Here is a 20882-nt window from a genome sequence, read left to right on the forward strand (position 1 = left end):
TTTCTGGGATCTTTTATTTCAGCTCATGAAACACAGGACCAACACTTTACATGTTGCGTTTATATTTTTGTTGAGTGGATCATTGGTTTATATACACATCATTGGTGCTCACAGACGCCATAATGAGACAGATACAAAGAAGAGTCCTCTATCATTCTCTATGGTATTTGTGGCTCTGAAGAGACTGGATAAGTGTGAAATATGACAGAATCCCTTTGAAAGGCTAGAGCCACAAATCATTTTTACTAGAGATGTCATAAGCAAGGGGTTAAGGTCTAGAGAAAGGACAAGGGATTGTTATTGTGTGATTTAGACCTATTTTTTTAAGTCACAAGTCAAGACAATAAAAGACCCAGACAGTGTTCAGTAAGCCTTTATTTGGCAGAGAATGCCCAGATCAAAAATCACATAAGTCACTCTCATGACCTCATCTATTCAGATGTATTGCTGGTTCTATACTGCACACCTTATACAACAAGTGTAAATAATATTTGTTATGCCCAACATCAACAAAATGTGTGATATAGTTAAAATCTGAAAACTACACTATTAAACTGTGTTGACATTCGATTTGCATTTGCATTCTGTCATCTCTAAATTATTCAGACAAAAGACAATTCACTGGGGAGAATCCTAAAAAACATTTTAGGTTATAGCTACCTCGGAAATGGCAGTTGTGTAACATAACACATGATTCATATAGCAGTTATTTTCTTCCTCTCTGAAAACATAATATCAATCTTAAAAGGCAATTATGGGGAACAAATGAATTACATGGTTCAGCATGGCATATCACAGACATAGACAAACATCAGAATATGAATGATATTCATTTGGGACCACAAAGGACCAAGTATTGTAGTTTATTCTCATTCGGTCATGTACCATACTGGCTTAAGATAACCTTACAAAATTGATGCTCATTACGCATAGAAGTTTGACCATTAAAAATTGTTAGCGTATGTATGTCAAGCAAAACATTATCAACCACTTAAATATGCTGGGTAACCAATTGTCATTTGCTACATTTTCAAATATGTTGGATAGACCAGACATAAAAACCAATGAAGACTCAACATTTTCTAGAACAATAAACATTATAGATTTCCAAATGTAATACACTTAATTTATCTTTTGCCAGCCTACAAAGCTGTATCCTTTCCATTGCAGTTGACTGCACTCATCTGCAATCAAGGCTGTTCATTAGTTATCTTGTTTGAGATAAGTTATCTCTAAAGTGCAAACAATTACGAGGTTATAGAAAAGAGCAGGGAAGCCATTAGTTTCTTCAATTTTGTTTGTCCCTAAAATACCATTCCTTTTAGCTAAGAATCGATATTTCATATACATTAATAATAACAATCAAAAACTACAACCTATGAATCAATTAATTCACATAGTCAAGTTTTATTATTCAATCAATTTGATTAATCAGATAATTATTTTTGTCATGTAAGTATTCTCAATATACAGTACACATTCAACCACACTGACCCCTGACTCAATTGAGACAGGCAATGTTTTAAACTCTTCATTGTGTGACGTCTGCTGATGGACCATGCAGGGCTGACATCTGTTAACTATTTGAAATAATATATGTGTGGCTTTATAGATGAACTAATCCAAAATGACAACCTTCACTATGGTAAACTAAGGGGCATTGCTTTTGGATGCATTTGCTGTTTATGTTTTGGTTGTGTTTCAGATTATTTTATGCCAAATAGAAATTAATGGTAAATAATGTATTGTTTCATTTTGGAGTAACTGTTATTGTAAATAAGAAAATAATATGTTTCTAAACACTTCTACCATGATTACGGATAATCCTGAATGAATCGTGAATAATGATGAGTGAGAAAGTTAGACGCACAAATATTGTACGTACCAGTTCCAAACCTATATTTTTGGTGGCACCCGCATAATATCAGAACAGCTTGATTGGATGTTGTACAACTGTAAGCCAATATCTTTCGAGGCCATTGCTATAAAATTCTTAGACAGCCACTTACAAAACTGTATGGTAAGTGTATAAAACCAGGTGTATCAAAATTCGAGCCATTGCTTTACAAATGGCATGATATATCAATAAATGAAACAAGAGGTTGTCAAACTGACAATAGAGGGTCTGTGAACATTAACCCAATCACGTTTCACATGCAATGTCTTTCTTTCACTCCCCCACACATCAAAACAAAAGGAGATAACTGAGTCTTCGATGTCCATATAGTAAGACTCAGTTCAAGTGTCATTCAGTGTCCTTTTCCTTCCCAAAGTCCATATAATTTTTTACTTACTAAGGTTGACTGTGTTACGGTCTTTACAAAACGTTTTTCTTGAGCTGATTATGCTGTCCTTCCAAGTTTCCTACTAGTCAACGGCCGCTTACTGCACAGGCTTAAGGCTGAACTTGAAACACATTGATCTTGCTGGTGTTTTTCAGTGTCTGCCGCCTGTTGCAGAACCATACACGGACAACCTCACGGTCGTAGTTGAGCTCCTTAGCGATTTCCGTAATCTCCTGGCCCGTTGGCAGGGCATTCTTCTCAAAGTAGGTGTTGAGCACCTCGATGGCTTGCGGGGTGAAGCTGGTGCGACGCTTGCGTTTCTTGGACGGCTCACCACCCACAAATTCCATCAAATTCTGCTGACCCTTTTGGTTCCATAGTTCTGCTTCGGCCAGCCACCGCTCCAGCACGGGCTTCAGTTTCTGAGCACTCTTGGGTGTAATGTCCAGCTTCTCAAACCTGCAAGAAGCAACAACTTATAAACTAATAACACAGTAGCCTCTGATCAACCAGATTGAACCCCACATCTACTCTTTCAAATAATACCTGAACCCCAGTTCATCTTTATTTAAGTGTCAGAGCTACTATCCTGTAACATTCCTACTATAGTTTCAACACTTTCAAAATATAACCCTTGAACTACAATGTCCATAGCACACCAACGTACACTATTTATCATATTTGATAGAATGGATTTCAGAAACCTTCTACTGTGATGCCTGCAACCACCCCCACCCAGTAGACCAGAGGAGTTTACCTGCAGATGGCAGACTGGCTGTAGGCCGGGCCCTCTGTAGCCGTGAGGGCCTGTCCCACTTGTGTCTGCGTCAGCCCCAGGGACAGCCGGCGGATCTTGAAGTTCTTGGCAAACTCTCGAATCTCTTCCAGATTAATGCCCTCTTCATCTGTGCACCCTTGCTGTGGCTCTAAAAATGGGAATAGACAAAGCAGATAGATATTTTTTACAAGTAGGTAGGTCGATATTTTTATGTTTCGAGAGAAGCTGCTGCTTTTCCTTGGCCGGGTTCACTTGAAAAATATGTAAACCTCAATGTGACTTCCCTGGTTAAATATAGGATTTAATTCATAAAAAATAAATAATAATGTGAACCACGTACTGCTGACGAGCTGGCCCACGGTGGGTGTGTCTCCACAGGTGATCGGGACTGAGGAGGAGATTGGAGTGACTGTCTTCATTGCAAATGGTTGTGGGGCGATGACCACAGGTGATTGCGTAACAGTTGTTACCTGAGCCTGAGGGGAAATTTCTGTCAGCAATGGATTAATGGTAACATCCAAAAGACGAAAAAGACTCACCATTCTCACATTAAACCAATTTCAACCAACACCACATAAAAACAGCATTTCCAATTTTTCTGACATTCTGATGGAGCACTCATTAGGTCAAAATTGGTGGAGAGGGGTACCTGGGTGCTGGGCTTCGAGAATGGCACAGGAACATTATGCTTGGGAATAACAGCAGCAGAAGTGGGGACTGTAGCAGGTCCATTTCCTATGGTAGCAATGATCTGGCCCTGGTTGTTCAGAACCAGCTGTGGCTGGACTGTCTGAACCTGCAGGCCTTGAAAGCCCTGGAGATTCAGAGCCTGAGTAGCAGCCCCTCCTGTCAGTGAGGCAGGGTTCAGCATCAGGGGGATGGTTCCAATCACCTGGATGCCACATTTAGAGAATTAGGGAATGTATTTTTTAGTAACACTATACAAAATAATTTATAAATATTTGATAAGTTCTTTATTAACTGATTATCATAATACTATAAACTTTAAAATAAATACAAGTTTATAAATCTATAATAACAGTCATAACACATTAGTTGAAATTGTGTGATTGTTATTTTGATCCTTGAAAAATAGTGAGTATGTTTGCTTGGTGGTTATGTTTGCACTATAACCCACCTGTCCCTGTGCGTTGGTGATGATCTGGCTGGTGATTCCAGACATGGCACTGGTGATGATGGGAGTGGAAGTGAGGGAGCTGATGAACTGAGGCTGAGCCCCTAGAGACGCAGCACTGATCTGAGAGGAGAGAAACGGAGGCATCCAGAACATATTGTTCTACTATCGATAATGTCATAATTTTGAATACAAGGTACAATATATTCAACAGTGTGGATGAACAACAAGGACATTTTAAACCATCTGCTCAAGTTATACAACCTTTAAAGTAAAAAACATGGCTTGCTGATCAGCAATCCAAAACACACGTGTAGGTCAGAAAAACAAATACACGCACTTCACGTTAACCCTTTACACGCGTACCTGTATACAGGTTGTAAATGGCAGATTTGGGCACTGACAAGCGCCTAAATTATAATGCAGTAGCTGTACAGTAACATGCTATAAATTACGTCAGAGTTCAGGCTCTGCGCTTCACAGCCCTATATGGGTTTTGAAAGCCGTTTTGAACTTGCGACAAGAAGTTGCCCCCATCCTACCGCTAATTGGGCAACTTTTACACATTTTTGGGGAAATGCTGTAAATTAAGAGGACTCAATGCATTTTGAAAGATGAGACATTGAGGATTATAATAAATACCACTTTGATGTCATACAAGCAAGCCAAACACCCATGAGTCCAAATGAGCGCTTCACATTTTCATATCATACACTCTTAGAAAAATGGGTTCCAAAACAGTTTGATGAACCAATGAGGAGAACCCTCATTGGTTCCAGATAGAACCCTTTTGGGTTCCATGTAGATCCCTCTGTAGAAAGAGATCTACAATATAGGTTCCACCTGCAACCAAAAAGGGTTATTCAAAGGGTTCTCCTAGGGGGACAGCCGAATAACCCTTTAAAATTTCATATAGCACCTTTTCTTCTAAGAGTGTAAAACTCATGTCATATACAGTGACAACTGTTATGTTTGATGTACAGTTACAAGATGACATGGTGTCATACCCTGGGTTGTTCTGAATAGAATGATCCTGTTAGTCTATTGTGAAGAATATTTGCTGCAGAACACGCACCTGAATGCATACGACTCCTTTCTATGCGCACCAAAATTACCATCCATTTCTCTGAATTGCCCTGTGAAAGCCTTACACTGTAAGATCGTATTTTATAACTCAGTCATGTTGGCAATAGAACAAGCTTTCAAATGATGCCCACCTGACCCAGACTGCGATTTACAATAGGCTGTCTTTGGATTGTGTAAACAACAACGGTAATGGCAGGGATGCAGTGTTGTGTTCAAGTGTGCTTGCTCTAGTTCCTCAAAGCCACAGCTAGGAGAGATTAAAAAAAGCACCTTATTGTTGAAGACTCTTCTTAGAGTCCTGAAAGTGCATTGAAATTACATAGGAAATACACATAAAATGACCAGTGTAATGTTTGAATTCAGTCTTGTGTCAGGTGAACTGTTGTGTCCTCAACTTAGGTCTAATAATTGTCCCATTGTCTCCAAATTGTTCCCACACTTTTCATATTTATTCTCTAAGAAACATTTCAATTTAGCCCCATCCATATGCTGTAGGCCAATTTCCACGAGTGTAAAGGGTTAACTCACATACACGACAATACAGAAACACATTCTTACAATGGCAGGGTTGATGGAGAGGCCTGCAGACTGGAGTGTTGACACAGACACACTGGGCTGAGAGACGGACGGCATGGCCTGGGTCAGTTGTGCTGCAGCCACCTGCGTGTTCTGCTGAGCCTGCTGCATAGCTGCCTGGACCTGCTGTAGTGATGCTGTCTGAGACTGGAAAACCGCCTGCTGGGTCTGGACAGGGTTTAGCACAGTGGCTGCTGGGAAAGAAGAACCCAAACACATACAGATAAAGCATCACTGTCCCCCATGTGGTAGCCAAAAAACTATTGACTGTTGATTCAATGTGGATTAATGCAGAGATTCACATTCTGTGAAGTGTGTATCTCTGCCGTCTTACTTTGCAAGCCTTGTAAGCCTTGCAAGCCGGCAAAGGGTAGTTTGAGGAGGCCTCCGGACTGGCTGGCAGCTGAAAGGCCAGGGAGTGTGGCTACGTTGCTGGTGGGGAAGGTGAGGACAGCCAGGCCTTGGCCCCCCATGGACCCTGCCATGCTGAGGGGGATGAGCAGGGGCTGGCCCAGGGAGCCTGTCTGGGCCATCATCCCTGTCATCAGAGTGGCCAGACCATCCTGGGTCAGGACCTACAGGGAAGGAGGATGGGGTTTATTAGGAAGAGGGGTGAGAAATAAATAGGATCAAAATTATTGGCAGATGAAGGAACCACACATGACACAATTATTTTGTTTGTTTAATTGTTCTCACCTGTTGACAGCCCTGCAAGCTCTGCACAGTGATGGGCATGGTGGCCTGTGGTTGCGACAGGGAGACACTGATGGGAACTGCAGTCTGAGCAAGAGTCTGGACAGCAGAGGCTGCAGAATCGACAGCCACCACCTGGTCCCCCAGCACTGACAGCACAGAGAGAGAACACACTGTGTTTGTCTACCATCAGCACATACCACACATCACTCTTAAAACATTTTTACACAGCAGCATTAAACAAGATGCCGTTTAACCTGTATTGCATGGAGTCTAACCTACCGTATCGGTATCCTACAAAGGGCTCACCTACTCCCCCAGTGTTGTGGGGTGCTGGCGGGCTGTCCTGTGTTCCTGCCTCAGGTTGCTTAGCCTGATTACTCACATCCTCACCCCCCGAATCAGTCCTCCCATCAGGCATTGAGGATGGAAGAGAGGCTTGATCTACCTCCACTTCCAGAACACGGATCGTCTCATGACCAGACATCACTATCACCTGTGCAGCAGAACACAAGACCAGGGCTCATATTTTAAAAAGTGTCTCAGAGTAGGGGTGCTGATCTAGGATCAGTTTCGCCTTTTAGATCATATGAATAAGACTACATGGAAATGAGAGGCCTGGTCGAAGATCAGCACTCCTGCTGAGATAAGCTTAATTGGAATACAAGCACAAGTCACGCAACTACACAATAAATGACTCATGCTCTGAGCCATGACCAGGAATATTTTTCATTATGTAGTAATAATATAATTATAAGGCATATACATCCAGGCTAGGCTCAGTGTTACTCCATTCAAATGATCAGATGTTGCCATACCAGTCGGTCTCTATCTACTGAGACAACCCAGGTAGAGGACAATGTCTATTGGTTACTTGTAGAACAGAACATGAGTTTACACGTGCAAAACCATGCCATAGGAGCATAACCTGTCATCGTTTTTGTCAACAATGGTGGTCAGCTACTCCCTATCCATTTCCTTATACTAATAATCCAAATTGTATATTATTAGTAAATATAACAAAGCAAAGACATGATACATGCGTGGATGCAGCCATGAAAGATGTAAAGGAGAGGCACAGAAAACCTGAGCTGGAGGGCAAGGTGCAGACAGAGAGACTGAAATCATACCTGGTTGTTTTTGGTAAGGAATTTCAATGTGCAGGAACCTAATGGCTGAAAAATGTCTGCAGTCAGACAGTGAATGGCTAAGGAGAACAACAGAGAGGCCAAGCACACACACGTTAGGACACAATGAACCAAGACAAAAGCCCACAAATGGAGAAAAAAAACATCAGTACAACAAAACTACAACAAAGAGCATCAGCCAACAAGCATCTCAAGCAATGCTTTCTGAGAGCTCCCCTCGTAACAAAAAAATATAAATTGCTTTAGTTTGCTGACTATGAGTGTAAAGGACACAGCCGGAGTGAACATACAGTATATCAACCTCAAGATGACCGTGTGGGGTTAATACATGGTGACATGGAGGCGGCAACAGCTTATGACAGAGGACTATGAAGGAGAGGCAACACAGATTTTTAAAGTTGGGCAGGGGTGTGTTACTAACGTGATATCAGGTAGTGTTGACATTGAGGTTAGTGGTACCTGTTCATTGACAGTGAGGGGTGTGTCAGCAGCAGGGAGATCCTGAAGGTCCATGGTTCAGTAATCTCACCACCAAGCAGTCACTGTCTTGACATTCTAAGAAAGGAGAAAGAAGCTGTCATCAAATCAAAGGGTGGCTACTTTGAGGAATCTCAAATATAAAATAGATTTTGATTTGTTTAACACTTTTTTGGTAACTACATAAATCCATATGTGTTATGTCATAGTTTTGATATCTTCACTATTATTCTACAATGTATGAAATAGTAAAAATAAAGAAAAACACTTGAATGAGTAGGTTTGTCCAAACTTTTGACTGGTACTGTATGTATATTTATTTTGGGTTGGGGGTGGGGAGACAGTCGGGGTCTCAACTTACTGTTGAGTTAGGATATTTAGCTTCGGGCCCCAAAAAGGCCCTGCCGGCATGTGTATGGATGTCGGTACACAGACCCGCTAGCCACTGTGGCCCCTCATGATGAGTTCCAATTTTTTGTGGCCCCCACCCCCATCAAAGTTGCCCATTCGTAAGTTAAAGAGTATAAAAACAACTAACCATATGATGCTTCAAAAGTGACAGCACTAGAAATAGAAGTCACAACTAGGAGATTTAGTCTGGACACAGTGTAGGCCTACGTGTACTGGGGACTACAGGGGTGCACACACACACAGTAATAATATACTTTATGACTTGATTTTTCATAAAGGCAGTCTGTGTCAAATTAAACATATGAATAATGCACCAAGAATAGGCAGCTTCTTGATAATAGGTGGCCTAGCCCTAGAAGAGAGGCCCTCCTACAGTATGTCCGCCCAAAACAACTAGCTTTCTAGAATGATAACAGCTGAAAAATGACTATTCAATTATCAAATATTTTAACGTAACATCAAAAAGATCAGTGTTGCGCAGCACACTTCAACACAGAAGTTATAGATCTATCAGAACTTCAGCAGGTGATGATCCCCGTACACCACCCCCAATCTAGCCGCAATAAAAGTATCGCCATATACTTATTTGAGGACACGATGTTACCCATAAAATATGCCGCGACAAAAACCACCCGCTATTCAATGCCTGGGGTCTGAATTTTATGTATTTCCCTCTCTTTATCATAAATATATAAATTATGCTAATTAAGAGCATTGCATATTAACAAAAAAACGAATTTCCTCTCGCCATTTCGTCGCGCTATAGCGGATGGAAGTCTTAATCTGAAAGCAAAGCAAAGCAACTTACCGTAAATGTGTCTTATTTTCTGAGGTTCTCCTCTTTTAAAAATCTTTGCCACAGTTTGTTTTAGTCACATATAATAAAAAATGCATATCACCGCTCCAGATAGGCGCTATGGCTGCACACAAGAGGCATTTGCATTGATAAGGAGGGTTGGCAACGTGAAGATCCTTTCTTTCTTAATATTTAATGACGGTCCCTTCGGTACTACAATTCAGATGACCTATATTCCTCAAGACACCATCTAAAATCGACTTCTGCTGTAAAGACCAATGGAAAATACCACCAATATTACAACAAATCTGGCCTTTTGCCCTACGTCATGAACATAATTTATGCAAGGGATATCTTGCATTGAAAAATGTCGGCCTCGACTTGAGAGGAGCCATGGCTGCCTTAAAGGGAAAGTGCATCTTTAAAAGTATAGTTTTTTAGCACGTTGGCTTTTTAAATTATATTTTTTTATCTGTGGTACAGAATATAATGTAGCAGCAAAGAGACTACGTGGAACTTTTCCCCCAGGAGGTCAAAAAGGGTCCTCTGGTCTAGAAATACTGTCCAGAAGTAATTACTTCATTGGACAGATGGGGCACACCCATGAGCATAAATTGTTTCCCTAAATACTAAGGATTTCTGTTTTCATTAGATAATTGTAACCTGTTGTCACAAATCACATGTACCATTGGTATAGAGTATTGATTGATTATATATGACCTACTATGCTGAGCACCATATTTCACTGCATTTCTCTTGGAGGAATAGACCTTGGTGTGTTTTCGCTCTATTTTTCTTGCCAGCTGGCAGACACTGGCATTTGCATGCATTTGTAGTGCATTGCCATGGAGCTCAAAGGGAGAGCTGAGATTTTTGAATCTTTAATTAGCCCCATGGCAAGTGCTCTCTACTGTCTGTTCAATCACAATGTCCTCTATCATCGAAGCTGAAATATTCCTGCCAAGAATTTACTAACTGTCACTTAATGATCAGAATAGTGTATGAAAAGATTTTGAATCAAATTGCTATATCATCCTCCATATCATCACCCTGGTGCGCCTTAGTGATGATGTGGTGAGGTAACCCCAATTGTTTTCTTATGGATCAGAAAAGCAACCAATTATTTTTTATAATGATCAACGTCAAATAGGTTATTAGACTAGGAAGTATTTGAAGACTAGCCGAATAAACAGCCGGAAACGTAAAGCAAATATATTAATTTTAATTATCTTGAATGTTATTCAACAGTTTATATCTAGGTCTGGTTGATCACCTTCAGTGCCCATTCAATGCCATGGAACATTTATTAAATATAAAGAAAACTACAAAGTAAATTGAACCAGTAAGGTAATGTAAAAACTTACACAGCGCACGCACTTTCACCCCTAGAATGGGAGTGGCTAAGTACATATGACGTAATTGCATCAACCATCACAACACAAATCTAGACAAAAACAAGGAAGTGAACGGTCACGTAACTCTGAACTGTAATCTCAATTTTTAGTATTCAAACGGTCCTTATATAAAATACTTTTAACTTCAGAATAATTGTATTCGACGCATTAAACTACACACTAATTCAGGACAATGAACAACAAAGGTAATTTAGCTAACGTCCACAACCATTGTATTAGCTAACATGCTAGGTATCTAACAACAGCGGCTAAGGGTTAGTTAGCCAGCTAACAAGCGACACTAAAATGTTTACTTGACCGACGTATTTTCCTTTTCATTATAAATTAGCCCAACCACTAAGGTAGATACTGCTGTCTAAATCGTGATGGAGTCGACATGTAAGTAGCCGGCTAGCTAATGTTACCCAATACGTAACGTTAGAAGGCTTGCTGTAGTTACTACATGCTATTTAGCTTGTAGCCGTGTACTCTGACCTCAATACCACTATCCAGTTAGCTTTTGCAATTAGCTCTAGGACTTGTCATAGTCACTATTTTGTCAGTTGGGTAAGTGTTTTGTTGTGACAATATTAACTTAGCTAGCTAACTGTAATCATGATTGATGAATTAAGTATTTTCTGCATGTTATGTTAGCTACCTATACGTTTATTTAATTAGACCGGTCGGTAGTAGATTAACAAACTACGTTAGCCCTCAATAATGTTTTGCTATTGTGTGATGATTGAGTAAAACAAAGCAAGTGTGCGTATTGATAATAGTAGAATATTGTTTTGTGTATCACAGGTTCCTATCCCCAGCAAGCTGTGTACCCTCAGCAGAGTAGTGCACCCATCTACCCACCTGCTATGCAAGTGTCTCCCCAGGCACCACCTTATTCAGACGCCCCACCTGCATACTCTGAGGTAGCCATTTATACTTGGAATAAACATGTTATCTACTTTCGTGAAGAGTATTCCCAATCATATCAATACAAACGCACTGACCGACTGTCTCTAACTCTCCCCTTTTCATATGTTCTCCATTACGCCAAAGATCTATCAGCCCAGGTATGTGCACCCATCTCAGGCTGGCCAGCTACAGCAAATGTCTCAGTACCCTGGCACTCAGATGTACATGCAACTGCCCCAGTCCATGGCTGTTGGACCAATGGGCCACAACGTCCCCATGGCGTACTACCCCATGGGAGCCATGTATCCCCCTGGCTCCACTGTGCTATTGGAGGGAGGATATGATGCTGGTGCTCGCTTTGGTCAAAGCAACAGTGCTTCCATCCCGGTGAGTATCCTCAAAATGCCTAGGCTATATCTGGGGTGTCAAAATCAATTCCTGGAAGACAGTGAATTTGCTGGTTTTTGTTATTTCCTTTTAATACGTGTCCAATTAAGACCTAGACAACCTGATGAGGGGAAGTAATCAATTACCTTAATACGTACAAGGGAGGGGCGAAAACCTGCCAACACTCAGCCTTCCAGGAATTGAGTTTGACACCCCAGGCCTATATGTTACACAATGTCATGTGGTTATATCATAAATCAATGTTCATATTGTGCTGGAGCCAAATATATATCCTGTGTAATTGATTAACACATATTGGTAAAGTTACTCATGTATGTGACTATTTCTTCCCCCTCACCTAAACGCATCACAGCCCCCACCTCCTGGCCACATGCCTAATGCAGCTCAGCTGGCCGCCATGCAGGGTGCCAACGTCATGATGACACAGCGCAAGAACAACTTCTTCGTGGGTGGCTCCAATGGCGGGTACACCATCTGGTAACAGCCAGTGTTTTCCGCAACCTCTCCCCTTACTCCTCTCCCTCATTCAAAATGATGACGCCCTCTCCTGTCCCATCCACCAACCCCTTTCGGGGATACTGATATCATCTAACGGAATGTAATATTTTAAAGCCCTGATAAAAGGTGCAGTACTCCACTTTGGAAGCAAAACAGTTCTAATTACTGATTCATAATTTGGGCTGCTGAACTGGTTCCCTGACCTTACAAGTATAGTGCTGCTGTCTTCGGTCAAAACACATTTCACATGTTACTGGTTATATTTTATTTTTTAATGCATGACATCAATCTACACTCTTAACACTGTCACCATTTTGTACTTGATAACTAATGTTCATGTTTATAAACACTCGTTGGACTTGGCCTAATGTCTTCCTCACAAAGAGTGCTACTGATCCAAGTAGAGCATCATATATACTTTAGTTTTCGCCGTTGCATGGCATGTAGAATAGGCCCAGTTGGCCTATCTAAAATCAGTTTCTGCGACCACTGGATGAATTTCAATCGGATCAAATAGACGCGTGCTGTAGTATAATAGAATACTGGTATGTTAAACAACAAGAACCCAAACAAGAATGGATCACAAAATGATTACCAGATTATAACATGCCATGGTGGTTTACTGTACCTTCTTGGGCAACCGTAGATGAACATAATCGGCGTCCCAAAGAGCACCGTCACTTAAATAAAAGCAAATTAACTTAAAATACTTATAATGAAGTTGAGATTTGGATCGTCGAAAGGGTTGGTTGGCTTTACATTTGTGCAGTTATTGGTTTTAATTTTTGCCGTTTTAGTTTTTTTCCTCCTAAATCGGATACCCAGACTTGTACATCATCCCAGTGTTTGGTTTCCTTAAGTAAAAAAATGACACCCACCTGTTCTTAAACACTTACAAGCACTGTCATGTAAACGAGAATCATCTAAGATCAGGAGGTTATTAAGAGTTAAACACTTTACTTTAATCCTTCATTATAAGGACTGTGAGGGTTCAATTACAATGTAACCGGTTTGTTTACTTTAAATATTTATCACTTTCGGGCACATCTTAGTGATTTGTTTGAATTAATTATTAGTTAATGTTAGTATAACCAATTAGCTGGTTGTACCAAAGAAATGGTCTAGACTGCACTAGTAAATGTTTGGTTGTGACTTATAATTATAGTAATTGAAATATGGCACATTTTGAAAAGCAAACATCAGATTTAAGGATGCAGTGATGAGTTTGATGGTGCTTAAAGACCTTCGATCTGGCATTGCTGTTGCTGTATTTTTTAATGGGGTGCTTAAATGTTTAATGTGAATGTGACTAGGTGGTTCTGCATGCTTTTTTGCACTTTTGCTCTGTACAATTTTGATTTTTGTAAAGATGTATCATTGCTAATTTTTATAGAAATACCACAAGCATTAATTTATGTGCACTGCTGGAAATAGATTTTGCTACTTGTTTTTAGTACAAATGCTAATAACCTGCAAATACAGTGCTATGCATGTTATTCTTTCCTGTCCAACTTTTTTAGAATTCATTTAAATGTACTTTCACTCCAAAAGGGGGGTGTTCCTAAATGTTTTAGGACTGCAGAAAATCACTTGCTTATGGTTCCCAATTTGTTTAATATAGTGTTAAGCCACATTATTTCTGAACATTTTCTTATAAATAAAAATATGCATTGCATCAGTGGAGCTTACAACTGTTGACACAGTTTATTTTCCAATACACTTGTGCTGCTAATTAAACTACTGTATAAACTTTAATAAATATCTAACACTAGGTTTGATCTAGTTTGTGAGACCATGTCTGCATACAATAATTTGATATTTTGGTTGAAACATGATTCCTTGAGGTTTTTATTTTTCCTCCTGTTCGGATATAAATTAATGTCACTGGGTATCTGACATAATAGACTAGATTTGATAGTTGTAGCCCTCATGGAAACAGATGTAGTCTTCACTGAAATGTGAATTCCAGGTCACTTTGGTCAGTTGACCAGCTGTCTGGTAAACTGCTAGCCAAGCATGCGACCTGTTTGCACATGTATTATCAGACTGCATCTGTTCTTGGTAACACTGATCACATGACCAGCCACCATTCCAAACATGGTTATCATGTTACTCATATTTTGCGCAGCTGTAAATGTGTATCCCATTCCCAAATACACGCTGATGCTTCATACCGTTTAAAAACTGTCACCGCTTTCAAAATGTAAACACAAAAATATATTCCTTCAAATGCTAATTTTTTTTGTTTTCTTTCTGTCCAAGACCTGGCTATTGTTTAATGTAGCAACGTAATGGTGGCTTAGACCCAGCAATATGATGTACTGTAATGCTTACCAGTAGATGCCATGCCAACCACAGCCAGTGTGGAGTAAACAAAGGATTTATGGACATTTATTGTTCAGGGATTCTCTTAACAAATGTATGAAAGTGACTTGATGGTCTATGGTACACTTTCTTTTAAGATTAAGGAGATGAGTCACTTTGGTTTGCTGAAACATGCGTCGGGAAGAAAGAACTCTTTGCAAAGGAACTTTGGTGCACTTCATGTTTTTTTATAGAGTAAAATATATTTTGGACAGTTGAAATACTACCTGTTCCGAGTTCTTCTCCGTCATTTAGATTTTTTTTTTTTTTACAAGCATCAGGACTCTCAAGCTGCTCAAGTGGCTCTGTATGAATCGTAAGAGTTTAAGAAATTTTTACAGTGCATAAATACCTTCCCTGTGATGAAAATGAACAACTAGCCATGTATGAAATACACATTGCGCGGAGTGAGATTGACACTTCAATGTTCTATCCACCCATCACTTATAGCTGTAAGGACATTCAACAATGACTGAAAAAAGGAAAAAGCTTTATTGCCATATGTGACCTGCAGTCTTGAGGTCTGTCATGTCACTTACTACCTTTGGCAGATACTTCAATAAGATCATACAATTTCTAGCTGGTAATAGTAACAGATTCAATACAACATTTCCCATTTTGCTGCCCAGATAGACAATAGTAAAATCCTTACAGTTTTGACAAACTGGTAAAGTATGGATAATGGCATAAGAATAATACAATTTCATCAGTGCCTTCTACTGATCACCAAATACAATTCCCCATTTAGCACCCAGAGATACTCATTAAATACAGAAAAAGTTAAAAAAGTTAAACATAAAATTAAAAGCCTTCAGAGGTGACATGGGGAGCAGATGTATAACTGAATTGTGATGACACTGAAATGGAGGCATATTTATGATGCCATCTTAAGACATTTACCTGCAAGAATCTCATGAAGTCTTCCATCCACCAGTGTTCCACAACGATCTCTTATGTGCACACAACTGTTACGTAGTCCATCAGTGTGTGCACACACAGACCTCTTTAACTAATGCATCTCATCTCCTGTCCAGCTTATGTGCCTATAAGTGAGTGTTTTCTTGGGTAAAATCTATGTAGGTTTTCCTCAAGACTGCAGAAATACTGTAGATAGCCTTCAAAGATGGTTATCATTTTCCTGTTTCCTCTCAGTTTGGCACATAACATTTTGTTAACACCCACAAACAGTTCTCCTCGCATTCCTCCTTTTCATCCTTTCATCAAGTTCAAATGAAGTACTCCTTTTCGTCAGTTACCATCTCACCGTGGGCCTGATCAGGGTCTTCCACCGGGGCAGGTTCTCCTGTGGTTCTGTAGGCACCCTTGTTGTGGCACAAGTACCGATGCAGAAGGAAACCCAGGCCAGCTAGCATCAGCAGTACAACTACGATGACCACTGGAGAGAGTCAACTGCTTTTAGAGTAGGGACTGTGAAGTTTAGCTAATGATAGATAATTTAAAACAGGGTTTTGCCAGTTCTCTTTTTATTTTCTTTGTCATAGTGAAGTAAAAAGAAAATTGTCCAAATAAATGAGTCCTACCTCCAATGACAGGAGAGTCTGTATGTGTGGGAAGTGATGTTGTTGGACTCATCTCTGTTGCTGAAGACAAAGCATTGGCACAAACAATCTGTTTAATACTGTAGGCTGTGCTAGTATTAACTTGTGAAACTGCAATCTGAACTGTGATATGACAAAAATCTGTTTATGAATGGCTACACTGAAACATGCCAGAACCTCAAGTAATGCCGAAGTTTAATTTCTAAATCTATATGACATTATGCAATGTCTTAATAATCAGAGGTAAACAACAGAGCCATCACAAAAAGGGTTGGGCATCATCAACTCTGAAGGAAAATATGGCTACAGTATTTTATTGACACGCTGACTTCAAATATCACCAAATGTATTTTGTCTTTGTGAAATAAGTGCCACATAAAATGGCAACTCTCTAGCACAAAAATGACATGTCCCACTTACCTGTCATGGGTGGAATAGAAGTCATGGTGATTGATGTCAGATTCACAAGCTAAGTCATTGTTTACACAACACACAAACTCATAAGTAAAAAGCCCTGTATTCCAAACCAACAGTACTAAATTCAGGTAACATTACAATCATTCGGGGTAGAGATTTGTAGAAAAAAAAAATGTTTGAATCATGTAAGCTATTTACAGTGGTAGAAGTCATAGATGAGAAGACAGAAATTGGGCTACTTTGAAAACGATGTTGCGGGTGAAAGTGTATTGGTTGCTACATCTAAATTGCACCACTTTTTTTATTTTTTTATAATGTTTTATTAATTTCACTGTGACCTGCTACTGCTGACTATCAGTCAGTGATGCAGGCTGTTTCTGACTGAGTCAGTGATTGGTGGGGAGGGCAGAAGGGGTGTGTGTGTGTGTTGAGCACAGTCATTGGTGTTGAGAGAGCGCTGCAGCAGGCAGTCATGACATGTGATGTGAGAACAATGAACTAATTAAGTAGTACTAACTAGCTACACACTACTCAAGTTTTCAAGATATATAACTTTCAAATTACAGAAATCATCTCGTATGATGCAAAATCCTTCATACGGGATCATTTCTGTTTTTTAAAAGTTATATATCTTCAAAACTTGAGTGCTGACAAGCAAAACATTTTGGGACTATGTCAACAATGGACTAAAGAAACAAAGACCAAAATATAGTTTTGGGTGGAGTTTTCCATTAAGAATCGGAAGCATAGAAATAGAGCACAGAACAGATCTACCGCTTCTAACACTTGCTTTCAATGAGAAGGATATCTATAACTCACATTTCTATGTGAATTTATCAGGTCGCCCAAAAAGTGACATATTGCCACTTTAAATATTATTCCAATGTTGGCTTTTTTTAGAGGCAAGAAATGTTTTATGTGAATCTCTGACTCAGTTGACAGACCCATTTATCTATTTCAGTAGTAGGCTACTCTTATTAGAATTTTAAATCACTGTGAATGACGTAGGTCCTATGAGTAGACCCATGTTGGCATATCAAAACATTTAAAAAATATATTTCTTTTTTTAAATTTGGGACTGTTCATCTTCACTTCGGGATGATTCTGAGACGGTGATGAAAAAAGTTAGTCTCGAGCCCTGTATGCAGCAAGCTAGCTAACATTGGCCAGGAAGCTGAAGTCAGAGGAGTGGCGCGCAACGGCACAGAGAGGAACCGATTAACTCCATTACTGACTATCAAATTATAATAGTAGCGATTAATAGTAGAATAAAACTAGCCATTAAATCTCGGGCTCCCGAGTGGCGCAGTGGTCTAGGCCACTGCATCTCAGTGCAAGAGGCGTCACTATAGTCCCTGGTTTGATTTTAGGCTGTATCACATCCGGCTGTGATTGGGAGTCCCATAGGGCGGCGCACAATTGTCCCAGCGTCGTCTGGGTTTGGCTGGGGTAGGCCATCATTGTAAACAAGAATTTGTTCTTAACTGACTTACCTAGTTAAATAATGGTTAAAGAAAAATAAATAAAACTCTTGATGTACTGGACTCATGATGGATCTCCTCTCTCTTTCCTTTCCATCTTGCTCCAGAGGGATGGATTACTGGGACATCAGGCTGCAGCCACACGAATTGACATTTTTGTGGAATAAAATAAGCCAAAAACTTTGGGGGCTTTTCAATTTTTATACTCATTGAAAATATGATTATTTTAGAGAAATGTGACTTCTATTAACACTATTTCACAATGTTTAACATTGTGTTAACAGCATTTCATTTAACTAGGCAAGTCAGTTAAGAACATATTCTTATTTTCAATGACGGCCTAGGAACAGTGGGTTAACTGCCTTGTTCAGGAGCAGAACGACAGATTTTTACCTTGTCAGCTCAGGGATTCGATCTTGCAACCTTTCAGTTACTAGTCCAACGCTCTAACCACTAAACTACCTGCCACCCATTCACTATCAATCACTTCTATAGTTCAGATTAAATAATTTGGTGTGATGAACCAATAAAGGGAGAAATGCTGAGAACAAGGTAAAGCAATTTTACCAGTTTTATTTAGATTGTCATTATGGAGACACCTATTGGATAAATGTGGCAAACACCTCTCTTCCTGTGAAAAATGTTTGGACTAGTTCAGCCCTTGTATGGGCATCGGCTAGAAATATGCCTAGACCTGGTAAGCCTGGAAACCAGTCTCATTAAATATCTAGCCCCCACTCACTTCCTCATAATAACAGGCTTCACTGAAACCTATTTGTCTTTTATTATGTAATTTATCAAAATATAAAACCTTAGTTTATTGCAAAGAATAGAATCTCATTCAATTATCATGGGTTATCTGCCAGTCTCTATGGGGGTATCACATGGTTCAATTCTCGGGCCGACTCTTTTCTCTATATATATCAATGATGTCGCTCTTGCTGCTGGTGATTCCTTGATCCACCTGTACGCAGACTACACCATTCTGTATACATCTGGTCCTTCTTTGGACACTGTGTTAACAAACCTCCAAACGAGCTTCAATGCCATACAACACTCCTTCCGTGGCCTCCAACTGCTCTTAAACGCTAGTAAAACTAAATGCATGCTCTTCAACCGATCGCTGCCCGCACCTGCCCGCCCGACTAGCATCACTACTCTGGACGGTTCTGACTTAGAATATGTGTACAATTACAAATACCTAGGTGTCTGGTTAGACTGTAAACTCTCCTTCCAGACTCACATTAAGCATCTCCAATCCAAAATGAAATCTAGAATCGGCTTCCTATTTCGCAACAAAGCCTCCTTCACTCACGCTGCCAAACATGTATGCTCTCGTCGGCTGGCCCTCGCTTCATATTCATCGCCAGACCCACTGGATCCAGGTCATCTATAAGTCTCTGCTAGGTAAAGCCCCGCCTTATCTCAGCTCACTGGTCACCATAACAACACCCACCTGTAGCACACACTCCAGCAGGTATATCTCACTGGTCATCCCCAAAGCTAACATGTCACGTTCTGACCTTAGTTCCTTTGTTTTGTCTTTTGTTTTAGTATGGTCAGGGCGTGAGTTGGGTGGGTTGTCTATGTTAGTTTTTCTATGATTTTCTATTTCTGTGTTTGGCCTGATATGGTTCTCAATCAGAGGCAGCTGTCAATCGTTGTCCCTGATTGGGAACCATATTTAGGTAGCCTGTTTTCTGTTGGGTTTTGTGGGTGGTTATTTTCAGTCTTTGTGTGTCTGCACCAGACAGAACTGTTTCGGTTTTCACTTTGTTGTTTTGTATTTGAAGTGTTCAGTTTTGGATTATTATTAAATAAGATGAACACTAACCACGCTGCGCTTTGGTCCTCTCCTTCCACCGACGACAACCGTTACATAACACCCACGTTGGCCGCCCTTCCTTCCAGTTCTCTGCTGCCAATGACTGGAACGAATTGCAAAAATCGCTGAAGTTGGAGACTTATATCTCCCTCGCTAACTTTAAGCATCAGCTATCTGAGCAGCTTACCGATCGCTGCAGCTGTACATAGCCCATCTGTAAATAGCCCACCCAACTACCTACCTCATCCCCATATTGTTTTTATTTACTTTTTTTGCACACCAGTATTTCTACTTGCCCATCATCATCTGCACATCTATCACTTCAGTGTTAATTTGCTGAATTGTAATTACTTCGCTACTATGGCCTATTTATTGAATTACCTCCTTACTCCATTTGCACACACTGTATCTAGATTGTTCTATTGTGTTATTGACTGTACTCTTGTTTATCCTATGTGTAACTCTGTGTTGTTTTTTGTCGTACTGCTTTGCTTTATCTTGGCCAGGTTGCAGTTGTAAATGAGAACTTGTTCTCAACTGGCCTACCTGGTTAAATAAGGGTTAAATACAATTTTCAAAATCAGAACATATAAGAATAACGGATGCAAATACTGAAATGCAATGAGTCATTGTCTTGATGTG

At 40.0% G+C, this 20882-nt stretch overlaps 2 protein-coding genes across 10 annotated transcripts; one reads left to right on the forward strand and one right to left on the reverse strand.

Moving 5' to 3' along the window:
* Positions 1 to 357: 357 nt before the first annotated feature.
* On the reverse strand, positions 358 to 9754 carry pou6f1 (POU class 6 homeobox 1). 8 transcript variants are annotated; one of them, XM_071347774.1, is made up of 11 exons: positions 9398 to 9754; positions 8161 to 8256; positions 6836 to 7049; positions 6557 to 6702; positions 6195 to 6435; positions 5843 to 6051; positions 4202 to 4360; positions 3713 to 3955; positions 3404 to 3539; positions 3043 to 3211; positions 358 to 2744 (listed from the first exon to the last, which is right to left on the reverse strand). In XM_071347774.1, exons 2-11 carry the CDS (start codon positions 8212 to 8214, stop codon positions 2396 to 2398), a joined length of 1920 nt encoding a protein of 639 aa, XP_071203875.1. In that variant the 5' UTR covers positions 8215 to 8256; positions 9398 to 9754; the 3' UTR covers positions 358 to 2395. The 8 variants fall into 8 exon arrangements, with proteins under 8 accessions (XP_071203875.1, XP_071203873.1, XP_071203876.1 ...); XM_071347772.1 differs by having other exon boundaries at positions 5843 to 6054; positions 8161 to 8275; XM_071347775.1 differs by having other exon boundaries at positions 5843 to 6054; positions 6863 to 7049; positions 9398 to 9753.
* A 1061-nt stretch (positions 9755 to 10815) lies between these two features.
* Positions 10816 to 14365, forward strand: dazap2 (DAZ associated protein 2). 2 transcript variants are annotated; one of them, XM_071347779.1, is made up of 4 exons: positions 10816 to 10985; positions 11584 to 11702; positions 11833 to 12075; positions 12449 to 14365. In XM_071347779.1, exons 1-4 carry the CDS (start codon positions 10973 to 10975, stop codon positions 12575 to 12577), a joined length of 504 nt encoding a protein of 167 aa, XP_071203880.1. In that variant the 5' UTR covers positions 10816 to 10972; the 3' UTR covers positions 12578 to 14365. The 2 variants fall into 2 exon arrangements, with proteins under 2 accessions (XP_071203880.1, XP_071203881.1); XM_071347780.1 differs by having other exon boundaries at positions 10821 to 11178.
* The last annotated feature ends 6517 nt before the right edge of the window (positions 14366 to 20882 follow it).

This window comes from Salvelinus alpinus, chromosome 17, assembly GCF_045679555.1.
Source record: "Salvelinus alpinus chromosome 17, SLU_Salpinus.1, whole genome shotgun sequence".
NCBI classification, from domain to species: Eukaryota; Metazoa; Chordata; class Actinopteri; order Salmoniformes; family Salmonidae; genus Salvelinus; species Salvelinus alpinus.